Raw genomic sequence first — 18243 nt, forward strand, 5'->3', positions numbered from 1 at the left:
CTTAAATAAAAAAGCAGAGATTTCACAGGATGAGAAATTCCAGGTTAGTGAGGGTTGTTTTAAAGCAACATTTAATTTGCATGGTAATAGCATACAGGACAAAATAACAGCAAATGACTTTTCTAATGAATTACTTGATTTCATTGAAGAGGGAACTGTCCTAAATATGTCTGCAATATTCATGTGAAAGTAAATAATCCCCACAAAGACAAAGAATTACACAGTTAAAGATGATAAATGATACTTGGATTTAAAAATGCTAAAAACAGTTCCTTTAATAGGACTTTCAAATGAAGACCTATATTGGCCAAACATTCAGAGACTCCTAAGGTACTAAACGACAGACTTCCATAGGCCTTGAAACCCAACTGTAAGATTTTGGATTATTATCCTATCACTTAAGGACATGTTTTCAAAACAACTTTTTCATCCTAAAGAAATATTATAGAGATAGCAGTCTTGCATTCAAAGAAATATTGGCAATCTCTGTCTTAATATCACTTTTTCCCTTTGCTTTTCAATACAATACCATTACTGTATTCCACTTACTCATTAAAGAAAGGCATTTTGCCTCAAGTAAAACTTAATTTAGATCACCAGAACAATCAATCAAGAAGATAGCTCTTATTGTAAAGAGTTGAAAATCCTTTAACATTTTAAATGCAATAGAGACAGATAGGGAATCCTGGTACTAAGTAAAGGTATTCAACCTTAATGCAACTGAAGGAAATTGTGTCCTCATTTTGAGGAAGGTTTTTATGGCTTTGAAAATCTTTCTAAGAGGTTACTGCAACATACAAAGTTTTATCCAAAAAATATGAAGTAGTTAATGTTAATTAACTACTACAATCTTCTGACCAGTAACTCAAAGTGAATTTTCTTTTGGAAGTGAAAAAAAAATGACTAAGAAAACGAACTAGATTCTAAATTATCTCTAAAAATCATTTGTAAAACCTTCAGATATTTAGACGCTAGACTGAATATCTTTTAAAAGAACAAAATGTAGAACTCTAATATTAGTGAAATGTTTCTGAATGCCATTACTTTCTACAAGAAAATTTATAGATAAGAATCAGTCTGAATTTCTGTAGACAACTTTTAAAAGATGAATTATTAAAAATCAACTGCAAGATATGAAAAACAAAAAATGACTAAATAAATTCTAAATAGGGAAACAAAATTGGTTAAATGTTTGTTTGTTTTTTTAAGTGAGGCAATTGGGGTTAAGTGACTTGCCCAGGGTCACACAGCTAGTAAGTGTTAAGTGTCTGAGGCCAGATTTGAACTCAGGTACTCCTGACTCCAGGGCCGGTGCTCTATCCACTGCGCCACCTAGCCGCCCCTAAATGTTTAATTTTTGTTATAATTATTTGATAAAGAGTATGTATATATGGGGTGAGTGGGGAGATTGGGATGCAGCATGGTATAATAAAGCTGGCATCTCAAACAGGAAGATCTGGTTTCAAATCTCACTTCTGATACATACGGATTTACCTGACTGGGGAAATCACTTAGCCTCTCACTGCATCAAGAAATTCTATTCAGATTATGACATGGGCTTAAAATCAATCAGAAGGTTTTTGTTTTTTCTTATCAGAAACAAAATTAAAGATGCAGTAGGGCCTGGGAAACTCCTCTTGTGAAAAATGATTAATGTACCAGATAACAGGATAGCAGGAAGTGAAATGTTAATCACATGTGCTACTACCTGGCTAGAGCCAGGAGACAGAGATAATCCCCAGGCCAAAACCTGTAACCTAAGACCCCAGAATCCAGGAGATGTAATACCAACTGGTTCAGTATCAAGTGGTCAAGTTCCCCCCTGTTTCCCCCAATATCTATCCTCTATAAAAGCCTTACCTTCCCTCTGTCTGAGAAAGAAGTGCTTTTGAACTCTTCTTCTTCCTCCCTGAGAGGCTAGGTATCTGACCTTCCTCTTGGTCACTTTCCCTAGCACCAAATAAAAACTACTTTAATTCTAATTGGACTGTGTGTGAGAGTGTAATTCTAAAGAATTATACTCTAAAGTAAACTGAGGAATACCAAAGAACCACAAACCCCCTGTCAGATCATAATTTGAAGAAAAAGTGTCAACCTGTACTGGTAGAAAGTTTCCTCATTCAGGAGTTTCCTTTATTAATGCAATCACCCCCCAACCCCCCTCCCCCCCATATCTATATGGGGGAGAGGGAGGTGCTTAGATATTCGATTTCATCTATGTTGTGAAATCCTGGTGTGTAGTCATGAAAACCCAGGGAGCGGAGAGCACCAAGAACAGAGGATGAGTGATGTGGAGAGGACAAGAAAGATGAACACTCAGAAAATGCCATTAGATTTTGAAATTAAGAAATCATTGGTAACTTTCTGGAGAAAACAGTTTCAGTTCAGTGATGAAATTATACTGATGAGGCACTTATTTAGCTGTGTGACTACAGGCAAATTATTTAAAGTCTCCGGGCCTGTTTCCTTATCTGTAAAATAAGAGCGCTGAACTAGATCAATGCTTCTTAAATTGTGGGTCCCAACCCCATATGGGGCCATGTAACTCAATGTGGGGGTTGCAAAAAATTGGGCAACAGTAAAAGGTTATCTATACATATTTTATATACCAATATACCTGGGGTTATGTAAAATTTTTTGGGGGGTGAAAAGGGGTCATGAACAGAAAAGAGTTTAAGATGTCCAGGACTGGATAGTGCCTTCTAGCTTTAGATCTATGATCCCATGTTATTTACTGTTACTCAGAAAAGTACAAATATAGTTTAAAGGCATAAAACATTCAGTTTGCTTCTGAAGCTTTGTGTAATGATTGGAGTGACACCACCTGCTGGAGAGTTACTGTAGGAAATCTCCGCCCCGAGGAGAAGGCGTTTGAGGGCAAGTCATGCGACTTTTCCTTGGCATCAGGAAGTGATGTTTGCTCGTGGGTACTGTCTATCAAAGCTACCAGCCAATTAACTTGGAGCTGTGTGTGTGTGGACGGGATGTTCCCAGTTTCACCGGAGGCTTCTGAGAAGAAGAAGGAAGCACTGGTCTGTTTTTGTTCCTGACCTCGCCATGGCAGGTCAGATGATGGGGTCTCTTAGAAATAGTTAGATTTTTACCTTTCTCTCTGATTATTAGATCCTAATGCTCCTAATACTCTTGCTAAAGCTTCTAATTTACTGGCGACCACTCATTAGATATTTTAGACAGACTAGCTAGAATTTTAGCCCCTTACATATGGCATATACCATATCAAAAACTTATGATGGCTAGGTTGCCCAGTGGCCAGACCTTAGTCCAAATTAGGCTCTCAGACAGTAGCTATATGACCCTGGGAAAGGGTCAGTTTCCTCATCTGTAAAATAAGATGGAGAAAGAAACCATCCCAGGATCTTTGTCAAGAAAACTCCAAATGGGGTCACAAAGAATCAAACATGACTGAACAACAACACACCAGAAATGTAGGAAATTAGGACTAAATATCATCATTTGAGAATAAACTCTGTATTACAGTGTAGAGGGGCAAGGGAGGAAGTAGATGGCTGAAATGTGCTAGTGAACAGTAAGGTAATAAGTTTCAATGTGTTTTCAAAGAAAATGGATGCTTATTAGTCCAGAATACAAGAAATTACAAAGTAAATATGGTATTAAGTTAGGTGGTATGGGAAGCTAAGCAGAGGCCAAGTGGTTTGTGTTCCATATGCATGACTTGAAAACTGCATCCCTCTGTATTACTTACTGTTCAGGGCGAAGCTTTAAGCCCTTTTTCTTTCTTTTTTTTTTTTAAATAACACTTGGTACCCTAACATGACAAAATAAGTGCCTTTTTGCTATGAATTTCTGACATTAAAATATGTTAACATATTAAATATAACATAAAAATGTAACTCTTTACCCACACATCACATAGTAGTAGCCTAAGTGACTCTCAATAGGCAAAATCCATTAGTCCCAGCTTTGTTAGAAACATGCTTTTTTGGGAATTATTCTCACAAAAAAAAAAGAATTTCCTATAAAATTTTGATTGTAACAATGTTTTTTATGTTATATTTTGAAAAGAATGCCTATATGATAATGGATTTTTGGAATCCTAAAAAATACATATGTGAAAATGGGAATTAACAAAATGAGCAAACCATCATTTTGTGGTGACTCACCCATGCTGTGGATGCCCATTCCCCTGTAACCCCCTTAGGCAACCTTCTAGACAATGAAAATTGTATGAAATGATAGCATAATCACAAGTGGACATAAAGTAGTATAAGAAATGGTTCCTGACTTTAAAAAATTTAAAATTAATCAGACATACAGACCACAGATACTCAAAAAGTTAAGAGCCAAACAGTTGTATAAGATAATGACATAATTTGAAATACCACCAGGCAAAATATGTTGATTATAGGTAGTGGAATTTCATAAAAATAATATGATGCAGGGGAAGCTAGGTGGCGCAATGGATAAAGCACTAGCCCTCGATTCAGGAGGACCCGAGTTCAAATCCAACCTCAGACACGATACTAGTTGTGTGACCCAGAGCAAGTCATTTAATCCTCATTGCTTCCCCCCCAAAAGATGTTAGAAATCAATTTCACATTTATATAGGAATTATAGATGAAATAGATGCATCAAGACATTTTTTGTCATAATCTAGGAAGTTCAGAGATTGGGAGAAAGAACCGCATCAACCATACTAATTCTTCTATCCTAGCTCTTCAATGTATTTGTATGTTGCTTTGTTTTGGTGGGTAGTTAAGGTGTTTAGATGTTTCAATTATCTAAATGTAGAAGGAAAGAAAAGGAAGAATAAAGAGTTGAAAGCCACTGATAACTTGATAGAATACAAAAGAAATATGGAGGGAGGGGCTGATTTCCTTTGTAAACTACAAGGAAAATCACGAGGATAGAATTTGGATAGTTATTTGTTAATATGGAAAGTGGTCATTACATAGAGTCCAGAGAACGCAGAATGGTAATGATGATTATATAAAAACTTACTACAGTTTACACATTGCTTTTACATACATATCTTATGAATTGTAATAAAATTAATAAATGAAATAAAGTATAATTATAAAAACAAAGCACTGCAGTAGGCCTTTTAAAAATATTTATTGGACTGAAATGTCTCAACGGGCCAATCAAAGGTGAAATACTCAGACTCCTTGTTTGTGATGGTATTTACTGTAATAAGCTTTTAACTATAGGGAATGCATTTTAGAACTCTCTACCATGATGACAAATCATTACATGTTTCCAGGTTTAGCTACTCTACTACTTACTGGAACAATGCTTCAGAAAGCCTCTTCACCTGATACTAACTTAATATCAACATTAATATAGGTATGGTCACAAAATTGTTCTTGTCATTACCCATTAAGATACTACTTCTTTAATTAGAAATTCTGAGTTTTTCCTGTCTGACCAAAAACCCCTATTCATCTCCCGAATCTTGACCCTTGTGAACCTGTTTTTGGATCTCTAATCTCTCTCACCCACTCCTTAATACTTTGTTTGAGTTTTTATCCCTGCTCTCACTTTACTTTCTTCTTTCAACCTCAACCTAATAGTCAGTTGTTCTTGCTCCTTTCTCCTACTGCTGTTCCTATCTTAGCAAATTACAGCTCTGCATTATTCCCACCACTCACTTTTTTTTTTAAGGGCAATGGGGTTAAGTGACTTGCCCAGGGTCACACAGCTAGTAAATGTCAAGTGTCTGAGGCCGGATTTGAACTCAGGTACTCCTGAATCCAGGGCCGGTGCTTTATCCACTGCGCCACCTAGCCGCCCCCCCCCCCATTCACTTTTGTGAGGAAATGGGTAATGGTCTCCTAGGGATTAAAAAAGGGCCTGTGAGCCCTCACTCACTGCCACTTACACTTGCTGGCTGTAGCACTTATTTGCAAGTGTCCCTTCTCTTGAGAATGAAAAATAAAAGAGCCTTTGACATATCGCTGCTAAGTTCCAAAGAATTACTGAGCAGGAATTGTTTTCCTCTCAACTTTCTCTGGAAGAACTTTCACAACTGTGCTAACAGAGTAAATCAGAGTAAAGCCATCCAAATGTTACTGGGGCTCACTGCAGCAAAGTGGGGGCCTTTCATTCTTCCCTAATTGACTCCCTATCTCACCTCCCTCCAAAGTTTATCCAATCCATTTTTTCCCCTTCTTAAGCATCTTATATACCTTAACTCTTACTTTACTGAGAAAACTGAAACCACTCTAAATGAGATCTCTATTCTTTTCATCTCAAAACCCCTCAACACTCTCACTGTCTCTACCATTGTTGGTTCTTCTCTTCCTCAAGACCGACAACTCTCTGTGGGTAATTAAACTTATCCCTTACATATTCATCAGAAGATTGTATCTTTAATCAGCCCACATCTTTCTAAAATCTCCAACCTCTTCCTATTAACTGTTCCTTCCTATCAACCTCTTCATGTCAACTGTTTTGTATTGCTCTGAAATACACCCAAGTCTCCTATATCCTTAAAAAATAACCTTTACTAGATGATACAGTCCTCAAGTGAAATACTCCAAAATATTTAATCACTTTCCCATGCAGTCTCCTCGAAAATGCTCTCTATACTTGCTGCCACTATATCTTACCTCTCATTCCACAATCCCTTGAAATCAGGCTTTTGACCTAATTCCTGAGCCAAAATTGCTTACTCTAAAGTTACCAATGATTTCTTAATTGCCAAATTCAAGGTCGATTCTCAGTCATCACCATCCTTCTTATATCCTCAGCACTTTGCACAATGACTGGCACAACAAAGGTGCTTAATACATACTTGTAGACTAACTATGTATGCTACACTTGCCATTGTTGACCACCCTCTCTTCCTGGACACTTTTTCATCTTTGGCTTTTTATGACATTACTATTTTAAGATTCACCTATTTAAAAAAAAAAAGTTTTATTTTCTTTTCCAAATTATCTCCCTCTGTCCCACCTGCCAAAGAAGGCAAGAAACCAAAACCTATTACAAATTGTACAGTCATGAAAATAAATTCTGAAATTGACTATGTAAAAAAAATGAAGAAAAAGAAAGAATTCATGCTTCAATCTGCACTGAGTCCATCAGTCCTCTATTGGGAAGTGTATCTAGCATGTTGCATCATGGGTGTTTTGGAGTAGTGGTTTTTCACCATGCTGATAAGAGTTACAAAGTTTTTCAAAGTTGGTTATCTTTATAATATTGTTCTTACTGTATAAATTATTCTCCTAGTCCTAGTTCATTTTGTATAAGTTCATACAAGTCATCAAAAGTTTTGGGGTTTTTGTTTTTTACTGAAAACATCTTTTTCATCATGTTGTAGCACAATAGTATTCCATCACACTCACATACCATAACTTGGTATTGTTTCAGTAGATGTGCACCCATGCCTCAGGTTCAAATTCTTTGTACTACAAAAAAACCTGGAAATAATATCTTTGAACATGTAGGTCTTTTTTGTTTCTTTGGTCTCTTTAAGGGTTTAAAAGCTTTTTTTGGAATAGTTTCAGTTTTCTAAAAAGGTTGGACTAGCCCATAGTTCAATACTTCATCAATGTGTACCTACCTGCTTTCCCTCAGCTCATCCAGCACATATCATTTTCCTTTTGGTCATCTTCACCAATTTGATGGGTTGTTTGAAACAACATCAGTTATTTAAATTTACATCTCTAATTATTAGTGATTTAGAAATTGTTTATGTAGCCATTGATAAGTTGGATTTCTTCCTCTAAAAAGTTCCTATTCATATTCTTTGACTATTTGTGAACTTGGGAGTAGCTATTTTTGTCTGTGCAAATTTGACTCAGTTGCCTATATATCTTAGAAATGAGACCTTTATCAGAGAAACTTGTTGCAAAGATTTTTTTCCCCTCAGTTTCCTCCTTTTCTTCTAATTTTAGCTACACTGCTTTTTGGTTTTCTGTAAAATTCTTTTACTTTAATGTAATAAAAATAAGCCATTTTACCTACTATGAAACTTTATTGCTTATTTAGTAATAAACTTTCCATATTCACTGATCTGACATACAATTTTTTCTAAGCCCCACTAATTCGCTTACACGAATCCTCTTTATATCTATGTCACATATCCTTTTGGAGCTTTTCTTGGTATATGGTGTGAGTTGCTGGTTAGTATCTACTTTCTGCCAGGCAACCTTCCAGTTTCCCCAATAGTTTTTGTCAAATAAAATGTTCTTCTCCCAATGTTACTGTGCGCTAATTTGCTTCTGAATATTGGTTAACTAATCTATTTCACTGATCAACCTCTTTATTTCTTACCTAGTACCAAACTGTTTGAGGATTATGTTTTTTGTAGTACAGTTTGAGATTTGGTACTACCATGCCATCTCCCTTTTCTTTTTTTTTTCCCATGGATTTCCTTGATATTCTTCACCTTTTATGTTCCTCCAGGTGAATCTTGTTAATTTTTTAGTGGTATATTTCAATTTGTATGGCACTGAAAGTAAATTAATTTAGGTAGTTTTATAAATTTTTAACATGTTAATTTGACTTACCCAGAAGCAATTATTAATTCATTTGTTTAGATCTGTCTTTGTGGGAAGACTACTTTGTAATTGGGCTAATATACTTACTGTATATGTCTTGGCAGGCAGGGACATTCTCAAATATTTTGTACCATCCATAATGATTTAAATTAAATTTATGTTTCTATCTTTCTGTTGGATTTTGCTGGCAACATAGAGAAATAAGATTTTTCTATATCCTGAAATGATCATATGATTTTTGTTGTTTTGTCATTGATAGGGTCAGTTATGCTTATACTTTTCCTAACACTGAACTACACTGCCATTCCTAGTATAAATCTAGCCTGGTCATAGTGTGTAATGTTAGTGATATATTGCTGTAGTTCCCTTGTTAATATTTTAATTACAATTTTTGTATCAATAATCACTTGGGAAATTGGTTTATAATTTTTAAGATCATATCTATGCCATGGAATGCATGGTAAGATAGGTATATTTAAGTATTCTATTTCTTCTCCTGTTAATCTAGGAAATTTATATTCTAAAACATACCCATCGGGGCAGCTAGATGGTGCAGTGGTTAAAGCACCTGCCGTGGACTCAGGAGTACCTGAGTTCAAATCCGGCCTCAGACACTTGACACTTACTAGCTGTGTGACCATGGGCAAGTCACTTAACCCCCATTGCCTTAAAAACAAAACAAAACAAAACAAAACAAAACAAAACAAACCCATCCATTTAATTTAGATTGCTGGTTTTATTGGCACATAGGTAAAATAGCTCTTAATAATTGCTTTCATTTCTTCTTAATTGGTTACATATTTATCTTTTTCAATACTGGTAATTTGGTTTTGGCTTACTTTAAATCAAATTATGTAATGGCTTATCTAGTTTACTGATTTAAAAAAAACCCTTCTAGTTTTATATACTACTTCAATTTTTTAAAACTTTCGGTTTTGACACCTCTCCTTTGATTTTCAGGTTTCCTCTTTTGCTGTTTTTTAATTTGTTAGTTTTTGGGGGGTTTAGTTGAATGTCCAAATTTATTGATCTGCTCTTTTTCTCTTTTGCTGATAAAAGATTATAGACATATACATTTTTTGCTAAGTTTGGCTTTGGCTGCATTCCACAAATCTTACTATGCTGTATCATTATTATCTTTAGAAAAATTACTCTGTGAATTGTTCTCTGACCAACTCATTCTTTAGATTAAGTTATTTAGTTTTCATTAATATCAAATTTAAGCTTTAAAGGCCATTTATTGAATATAATTTTTGTTGCATTGTCGTTGAAAGAAGATACATTTACTATTTCTCCTTTTCTGCATTTGTTTATGAAGTTTTCATGCCCTAATAAATGATTAATTATTATGAAGGTGCATGTACAGTTAAGAAATAGGTATAATCCTTTCTATTCTCATTCAGTATTCTGCAAAGGGCATTCAAAGCCAACTTTTCTAAAATTCTATTTAGATCTATACTTCTCCCATTTATTTTTTGGGTTTGATTTATTTACATCTTTCTGAAAGGGATAAATCGGGGTCTCCAGTGATAAAAGATATAACTATCTAGTTCTTCCTCTAACTTAATTAACTTTTCCCTTAAAATGTAGATACTATGTCATTTGGTGCATATATATTCAGTATTGCCATTAATCCATTATATATGGAGCCTTTTAGTAAAATGTAGTTTCCCATTTTATCCCTTTTATTGAAGTCTATTTTTACTTTTGATTTTTCTAAGATCAAGCTTCATAGCCCTGTCTTTTGTTATTTCAGTTGAAGCCTTTAACAAAAAAAAAAATAAAACTCTGGTATTTACTTTCTTTAGGAATGCTTGAAAGTCCTCTATATCTTTAAATATCCATTTCCCCCCATTCCCTTTTAGGATTATATTCAGTTTTTCTGGGTAAGTTACTCTTGGTTGTAATCTTGCATTCTGGAAAATCATGATCCCAGGGTCACACAGCTGGTAAGTGTCAAGTGTCTGAGGCCGGATTTGAACTCAGGTACTCCTGAATCCAGGCCCAGTGCTTTGTCCACTGCGCCACCTAGCTGCCCCCCAATTTTAATTCTTAATGAGTTATTTCTTCAGGAATAATTTCTACCGCTTTTATCATTTTGTTGTTCAGTTGATTTCAGCTGTGTCCAAATCTGTCTCCATTTGGGTTTTTCTTTGTAAGGGTACTAGAATGGTTTGCCATTTCCTTCTCCAGTTCATTTTACAGATAAGGAAACTGAGGCAAACTAGGTTAAGTGACTTGCCCAGAGTCATTTGAACCCAAATTTGAACTCAGGAATGAGTCTTCCTGACTTCAGGCCTCATACTCTATCTGATGTGTGATATATGTTTCTTTAAAAAAAAAAAAGTGGCCAATTTTAATTTTTAAGGAGTTATTTTCTTCTTTAGTAATATTTTGTATGTTTTTTACCAAGTTGTTAACTCTTTTAAAAAACAACTTTCTTACATAGTGCTCATTTCTCTTCCCATTTTTTCTTCTATTGCTTTTAATTATTATTATTATTTTTTTAGGAAAAAAAAACATTTTGTTTCTTTTGTATGGCCTGTAACTATATGAACTTTTGTGCTTGTGTCCAATCTGCATTTTTCTTATAGATATTTAAAAATTATTCTCTTCTTTTTGTGTTTGTGCTTTGAGCTTCCAGATTGCCAGAGTAGCACTTTATGGTAGAGTGGTGTCTTTTTTTTCCTTTGCTTATTGTTCCAGCTTGGTTCTTGAATTAAAATTTGATATTAGTACTGAGTCTTAGACACATCTTGGAGGAGGGGAAGGTACATGTCTGTTCCAAACTTTTGTCTTTCTGCTCTTTTGTAGCTCAGTATGGGGGCTTCTAATCCTTTGGTGTTACAAAAGTGGTAGAAAGATCACCAAAGTGGTGTGATCTGAGGTGAGGTCACTGTCCTCCTGTTCTCTCCTCTGCAAGTTCCTGACCCAGGTTGGATACTGTTGGCTTTTGTGTAGTTGAGTTTCAATAGACCTAAGGGGGTCCCTTGTGATTACTCTTTCCTGCTATGGGACTAGTTAGCAATGGGACACAGAGCTATCAGATGGTAACTGCTCTTACACCCAACACTGCTTCAAGGTTCATACTGCTCCAGTGGTTCCTGATCTAATGTTCTATCTTGGTTTTCATTCTGTCCTTGAGTGCTGGAATGTTCACTGCTGCCATGTTGTTTTCCTGGTCCCCTGACCCTAGTGTTTGTAGACCTCTCTTTTTATCTTCTAAGCTTCTCTCTGGGCTAGAAAAATGACTAATTATGACTTTCCTGTTGTTGTTTTTTCCTGCTTTCTAGATTATTGTAGAGGTGTGCTAACAAACTGATTAGGGAGGTATAAAGGAACTGCCTTGCTACAATGAGGACCAGTTGAGATTCTGTAACATAAATAAGTGAGCATGCTTAATGATTTTTTAAAATCTCCATTCAGCATCATGTGAATAGAAGAGAATGGAGCAGATGGTGGGGGTAATCCAAGAAAGGGGAGCTGGCAAAGCATGACTAGAGAATAAGGATGCCAGGGATTTCTAAGAGGAGAATGTAGAGTTGAACTTATTTATCAAGGGGTCCATATGGGAAAGGAGTGCAGCCAGTGCACAGGAGGGCTAAGAAAGAACTGAGGGGTGTAGGCATTGGGGGCCAAGGGGGTGGGGGGAAGAACTATATTAGAGGGTCATAAGGCAGAAAGGTGGAACAATAATATTATGATCTGGTAAAGCAAATGAAGAGTTTATGAACATGAAACTGGAACACATGTGAATGATGGCAAGATCAAGGGCATCTCTGTGTATAGTTGAGGTATAGTAGAGGAGTTGGGCAAAAATTGAGTAGACTGAGCAATGTAGGAAGTCAGGATATGTGAAGTAATATTATTAGGTATGTTAATATATACAGTTATGGGGGCAGGAGCTAAAGTGGAGAGAAAGACTGTGAACCAGGTAATGAAATCTGTGGAAAAAAAACAAGAGTCCCTGCGAGGCTAGTAATAATAGCTACCAGAATCCTGAAGTGAAAAATTAGACTGAATGAATGTCACAGGAGAAATTAATTGGGTGATGGAGGGAGGAAGGGAGGAAAGGGGAGAGAATGACAATGACAATGAAAGTGGTAGCAAGGATCAAGAAGTTGAGGATTATGAGTAAAAGTGTAATTGGTACCAGAAAGGTTGGCCACTGATGCAGTACTATCAGGAGGCAGAGAGCATCAGTGAGATTGGGAAGATGGAAGACTTGGTAAAAGAAATTGTTTAAAATGAAAGCAACTACTATTTTACTTTCTCAAAATAACCTGTATTTAGCTACTCTGTTTTTATTTTTATTTACTAACTTTATATTTATACTTTTTATATTTTTATGTATACTTCTTATCCTAAAATATGAATGTAAGCTCCTGAGTACATATTTTTTTCATTCTTTCTTTGCACTTTTATCCATGCTACTTAATATAGGCTCATAGTATGTATTTAATAAATATTTCTTGATTGATTATACCAAATACAATTTAACTATTTCATTCTTAATTTTTTTTAGAAACTTCCATGCAATATTTCTTGTTTTTCAGTCATTTTTAGTTATGCCTGACTCTTCATGATGCCATTTCCTTCTATGGCATGTTTTACAGATGAGGAAACCAAGGAAAATAATTAAATGACTTACCCCGGGTCACACAGCTTGTAAGTAGTGTGTGAGGCTGGATTTGAACTCAGGAAATGAGCCTTCTCAACTCCAGGCCAAGTACTCTACCCACTGTGCTTCCTAGCTACAATATCTATACCCACTGAAACAAACACACTCACTCTCAGACACACAGTCACTCTCTCTCATTTTTTTTTTTTTTTTTTTTTAGTGAGGCAATTGGGGTTAAGTGACTTGCCCAGGGTCACACAGCTAGTAAGTGTTAAGTGTCTGAGGCCGGATTTGAACTCAGGTACTCCTGACTCCAGGGCCGGTGCTCTATCCACTGTGCCACCTAGCTGCCCCTCTCTCTCATTTTTAATGAAAGCTACCAGGATTATTAAATTAGTCAAAGTGCAATATTAGGGCAGCTAGGTGATACAGTGAAAGAGCACCAGGTCTGGAGTCAGGAAGATCTGAGTTCAAATTCATTCTCAGACATTTGCTGGTTATGTGATCCTGGGCATGTCACTTAACCTTATTTGCTTCAATTTCCTTTTCTATAAAATGAGCTAGAGAACAAAATGGAAAACTATTCCAGTATCTTTGACAAAACAACAACAACAACAACAAATAGGGTCATGAAGAGTTTGACATGACTGAAACGACTGACCCACAACAAAAAAAAAGCATATTATTAAAATAGCTATCACATTAGTCTCTGCTATTTCTTTAAGTGTGATAGCTTATACTTACCTGGGATACTATATCTCTAAGATGTTTTAAAAATATTTATTAACTAATTTTGTTGACTAACCATGAAATTCCTTTGAAAGTCAAACAGCTTAGTTTAACAAAGTCAAACACTGGGCACTTGTCCAGTTTCTAACCTGTTCTGGCATAGCTCCATGCTCAATTCCAGTCCTCAGTAATCTGTAGCAGTTACCAAATAGATCCCATTTTGTAAGGTCATGAGCACTGAAAAGAAAAAAAGATATGAGAAACAGATATTAACTGTATTCTTGGAGGAAAAGAGTAAATTAAAAAAAAAAGGTTATGTTCCAAGGTTGAATGAATAAGGCAATTGGTTTTGCAAAGATGAAAAACCTTTTGGTAAAGGAAATGCTTAATATTTAAGTTAAAATGACCAAAATAGTTTAACTGTTAGAAATTTAGTTTAAAAAAGGAAAAATACTTTGTTATTACATACATAATCTACTTTTAAAAAAGGGAGAACATTTCCCCCCCATTTTTTGAGAGATAGAATATGTTTAATGCATTCTTCTTCTTCTTTTTTTTTTTGGTGAGCCAACTGGGGTTAAGTGAATTGCCCAGGGTCAAACAGCTACTAAGTGTCAAGTGTCTGAGGCCAGACCTGAACTCAGGTCCTCCTGAATCCAGGGCCGGTGCTCTATCCACTATGCCACCTAGCTGCCCCAAAATATTACTCATTATTTTATTTTATTTTGTGTGTGGGGCTATGAAGGTTAAGTGACTTGCCCAGTGTCACACAGCTAGTGTCAAGTGTCTGAGGCCGATTTGAACTCAGGTCCTCCTGAATCCAGGGCCAGTACTTTATCTACTGCACCACCTAACTGCCCTGTTTGATGGATTCTTAAAAAAATTAATAGGAAACATTCAATAAATATAATTATGGAGAGACTACTACATCTATAAAAAAAATGGTCAGGCAGGTATGTTCATCTGAAATAGATTCTAAAATCCATGTTGGAAAGAGGTCCGTTTAAGCTTTTAAAAAATTAAAAGCAGCTTTGGAATGAGTTGTAAACTAGTTAAAGTTAGTAAAAATGGTACAAGAGCATATAAAGCCAACTGTGTGTTAATGTGAAGACCTGGGTTCAAAGGAAAATGAGTTGAGTAGCAGAATTAGAAGGGGAAGAACATCTTTCCAGGATTTGAAAATGCCAGTTTTCCTAGGAAATGAACCACAGAAGGAAAGCTGAACAGAACAGAGCGACAAAAGCAGTTTAAGGTATTCCTTAGGATTAAGAAAAAGTAGTTACAGATAAGGTTTCTTGGGTAGAGCAAAGTCTCCCGCCAGTCGCCCCCGCCCCCAAAGCCAAGGAGACTTGTATTATATATAAGTCTAGGGGCTTCTGATACTCAAAGGAACATAGGGAAAAAGAGAGTGTAAGGGTTAAAGCCTCACAAGAGGAAAATCATTAAACCATAATTAAGAGCTACTGAAGATTAGTAAGGAAGGCATTTGGATAGTGCATGGTGCTGAGAATTATTTTTAAAAAACTGTTCAAATGAAGTATCACTTCATTATATGTAGCAGTCGAAGATTACAAATGCTTTACATTGATTTAATGAGTTTTATTTTAATAGAGACACGTAGGTGACTGATACACTTGGTCAACCATGTTAACAGAAAACCTTTCCATATGGATCATGAAACTATACTCTATAGTATATTGCCACTGAATATTTTAGTACCACTGTAGACCTGATAACAGCCTAAAAATAACCTTATATATCCAGTTTTGCAAACCTCGAATTAGGAGATCTTTTATGGTAGGAAAGAACTAGAAACTAAGGTGATATCCACCTATTGTGGAAAAGCCTAATAAATCAAAGTATATGAATATAATGAAATGCTACTGCATCATAAGAAATGGTAAATGGCTGGGTTTGGAGAAAACTGGGAAGATTTGACTGAACTGATGGAGAGTGAAGTAAACAGAAGCAACAGAACAATTTATATAACAAGACAAAAAATGATCAATTTTTGAAAGACCTAAGAATTCTAATTAACACAATGACTAACAATGATTTCAGAGGACCAATAAGGAAGAATGCTATTCAACTCTTCACAGAGAAGTGATAGATGCAAGATGCAGAATGAAACATATGTTTTTAGAAGTGGCCATTATGGTAACTTGTTTTGTTTGGCTATGCATATTTATCAAAAGGGTTTTTCTTTCTTTCTTTTTTCCCCTAATGGGAGTAGAGATGAGGAAAGTTTGATAAAAGAGAAAATAAATGTTTAATCGAAAGTTCAGTTAAAAAGATTGAAATAAAAAAGAAGTATCCTTTTGAACCTAAAGGTGCTAGTCAATTTATCAGTTGAAAGTCTTTTGGGGCAGCTAGATGGCGCAGTGGATAGAGCACCGGCCCTGGATTCAGAAGTACCTGAGTTCAAATCCGGCCTCAGACACTTAACACTAGCTGTGTGACCCTGGGCAAGTCACTTAACCCCAATTGCCCCGCAAAAAAAAAAAAATAAAAGTCTTTTAAATATGTATGCTTTAATATGATGCTTCAAGCAATTTGACTTTATCTTAATTCTTTCAGAAAACAGTTTTTCCTCATTTAACAGTGCCTGAAAGTTACAATTTGAAACTGACATTTAATAAATAGTTTGTTTGAACCTTCTTTTCCCAATCCAAATCTAGCTTTAAGGTTGTGATATCTTTCAGAGTTAGTAACTCATGGGAAACAAAATCTCCATCACTATATTCTCCATCTCTTGCCTCAATAACAACTATATACCGCGCCCCCCCCAACCCAAGACAAGAATAAGTAAGAATCATAAATTTATAAGTAGAATGAATCTTAAAGATTACTGAAAGGAAATGAGGTCCAAAGAATTTAAGTATTTTATGATCATAGGGTCAAGAACTGGAAGGAACCTTAGAGATTATATATTTAGACTACCTCATTTCAAAGATAAGGAATCAGTTGTTTATGGCCACACTATTGGTAAACCACCAGGCCAACACTGTAGCCCAGATTTCCTGATTCCAAACCCAGTCCTGTTTCCATCATACATTAGTTTAACATTTTAATGTTTTATTGCTATTTTAAAAACATAGCCAAAATATTGTTATTTCTATTACTGCCTACAAACCCAATCCATATTTTTTAAAAAGACAGGTTTGGGGGCAGCTAGATGGCGCAGTGGATAGAGCACCGGCCCTGGAATCAGGAGTACCTGAGTTCAAATCCGGCCTCAGACACTTAACACTTAACTAGCTGTGTGACCCTGGGCAAGTCACTTAACCCCAACTGCCTCACTAAAAAAAAAAAAAAGACAGGTTTGTTGGTTGAAAAATATTGACTATTGGCTTAAAACTTTTTAAATAAAATAATCGAATGCTGAAAGTTATCTTGTATAATTCACTGGATTTAGAGCTAGAAAAGAACATATAAATTATCTATAGTGTAATCTTCTCAGGCTTATACAAAAGGGAACTAAAGTGCAGAAAGTTGAAGTTATTTGTCCAGTGATCTTCATCTTCCCTAAATGAGATTCAAGTTATACCAATAAGTAAAACCACTGGACAAAAACTATTTTACTACCTAGAAGATTACTATATATATAGTTCATTTTGATACTTTTTACTTTAAATTACACTAAAGTAAAAAACAAATACACATTAAAAAAAATCCAATCTCATAAAAATAAATGACTTCTGTATTAAATTTTAATTTTTATCTGGATATTAACCACCATACAGACAAAACCTTAATTGTATTGGGCTGGGCCAATCTCAATTCATTTCTTGTTCTAACATATCTTTGACTAAATCAAGCCCAAATAAGATGACATACTTGTGAAAAGAAGTTAATCTCTTTAGTGTTGAGAGAACATTATAAATATCATCATCATCAGCTTCTTCTCCCTATAAATAAAATAAAATAAACTCATTACTACAACTGTGATTTTTCCTTATATGAACAGGTTAAAACAAAAGTGGAAAAGTCTTAGATAGCTATAAAAGCTTTCAGTTCCTTTTTTATAAGTAAACTAGGAAAAAAAATAACAACTGAAGACCTGCTAACACTCAGCTTATTTAATTTGGAATACATACAAATACAGAAAAAGGATATTGTGTTCTAAAAGAAAATTTGCCATCTAAATGTTAAAAACATATCCTATACCTTGACCTTGATGGCCAAGAGAAGATATAGCAACTATCAAGGAGTTAAGGTTTTATAAGGGTATTTTTTATTAAGGGTTCCAGCCCATTCGCTATAGACAGGAAAAAAAAAAAAGGCTGTTGAAATAAGGAGAATGTAGAAAATGGATATATATATATCCTATTCTGAAAACTTTGATCAGAGGTGAAATGGCATCCTTTAACTACAGAGCTAATCTAAGTGTTTTAAATTTTATTTTGC

General features: G+C 35.2%; 1 protein-coding gene across 1 annotated transcript in view; it reads right to left on the bottom strand.

Moving 5' to 3' along the window:
- Nucleotides 1-18243, bottom strand: part of STAG1 (stromal antigen 1) — a 360000-nt gene that overhangs the window by 53467 nt on the left and 288290 nt on the right. Inside the window, 2 exon segments of the mRNA XM_043995188.1 lie at nt 13986-14073; nt 17674-17744. Of these exon segments, the coding sequence (XP_043851123.1) occupies nt 13986-14073; nt 17674-17744 (159 nt within the window).

Source organism: Dromiciops gliroides, chromosome 3 (assembly GCF_019393635.1).
Source record: "Dromiciops gliroides isolate mDroGli1 chromosome 3, mDroGli1.pri, whole genome shotgun sequence".
Classification (NCBI taxonomy): Eukaryota; Metazoa; Chordata; class Mammalia; order Microbiotheria; family Microbiotheriidae; genus Dromiciops; species Dromiciops gliroides.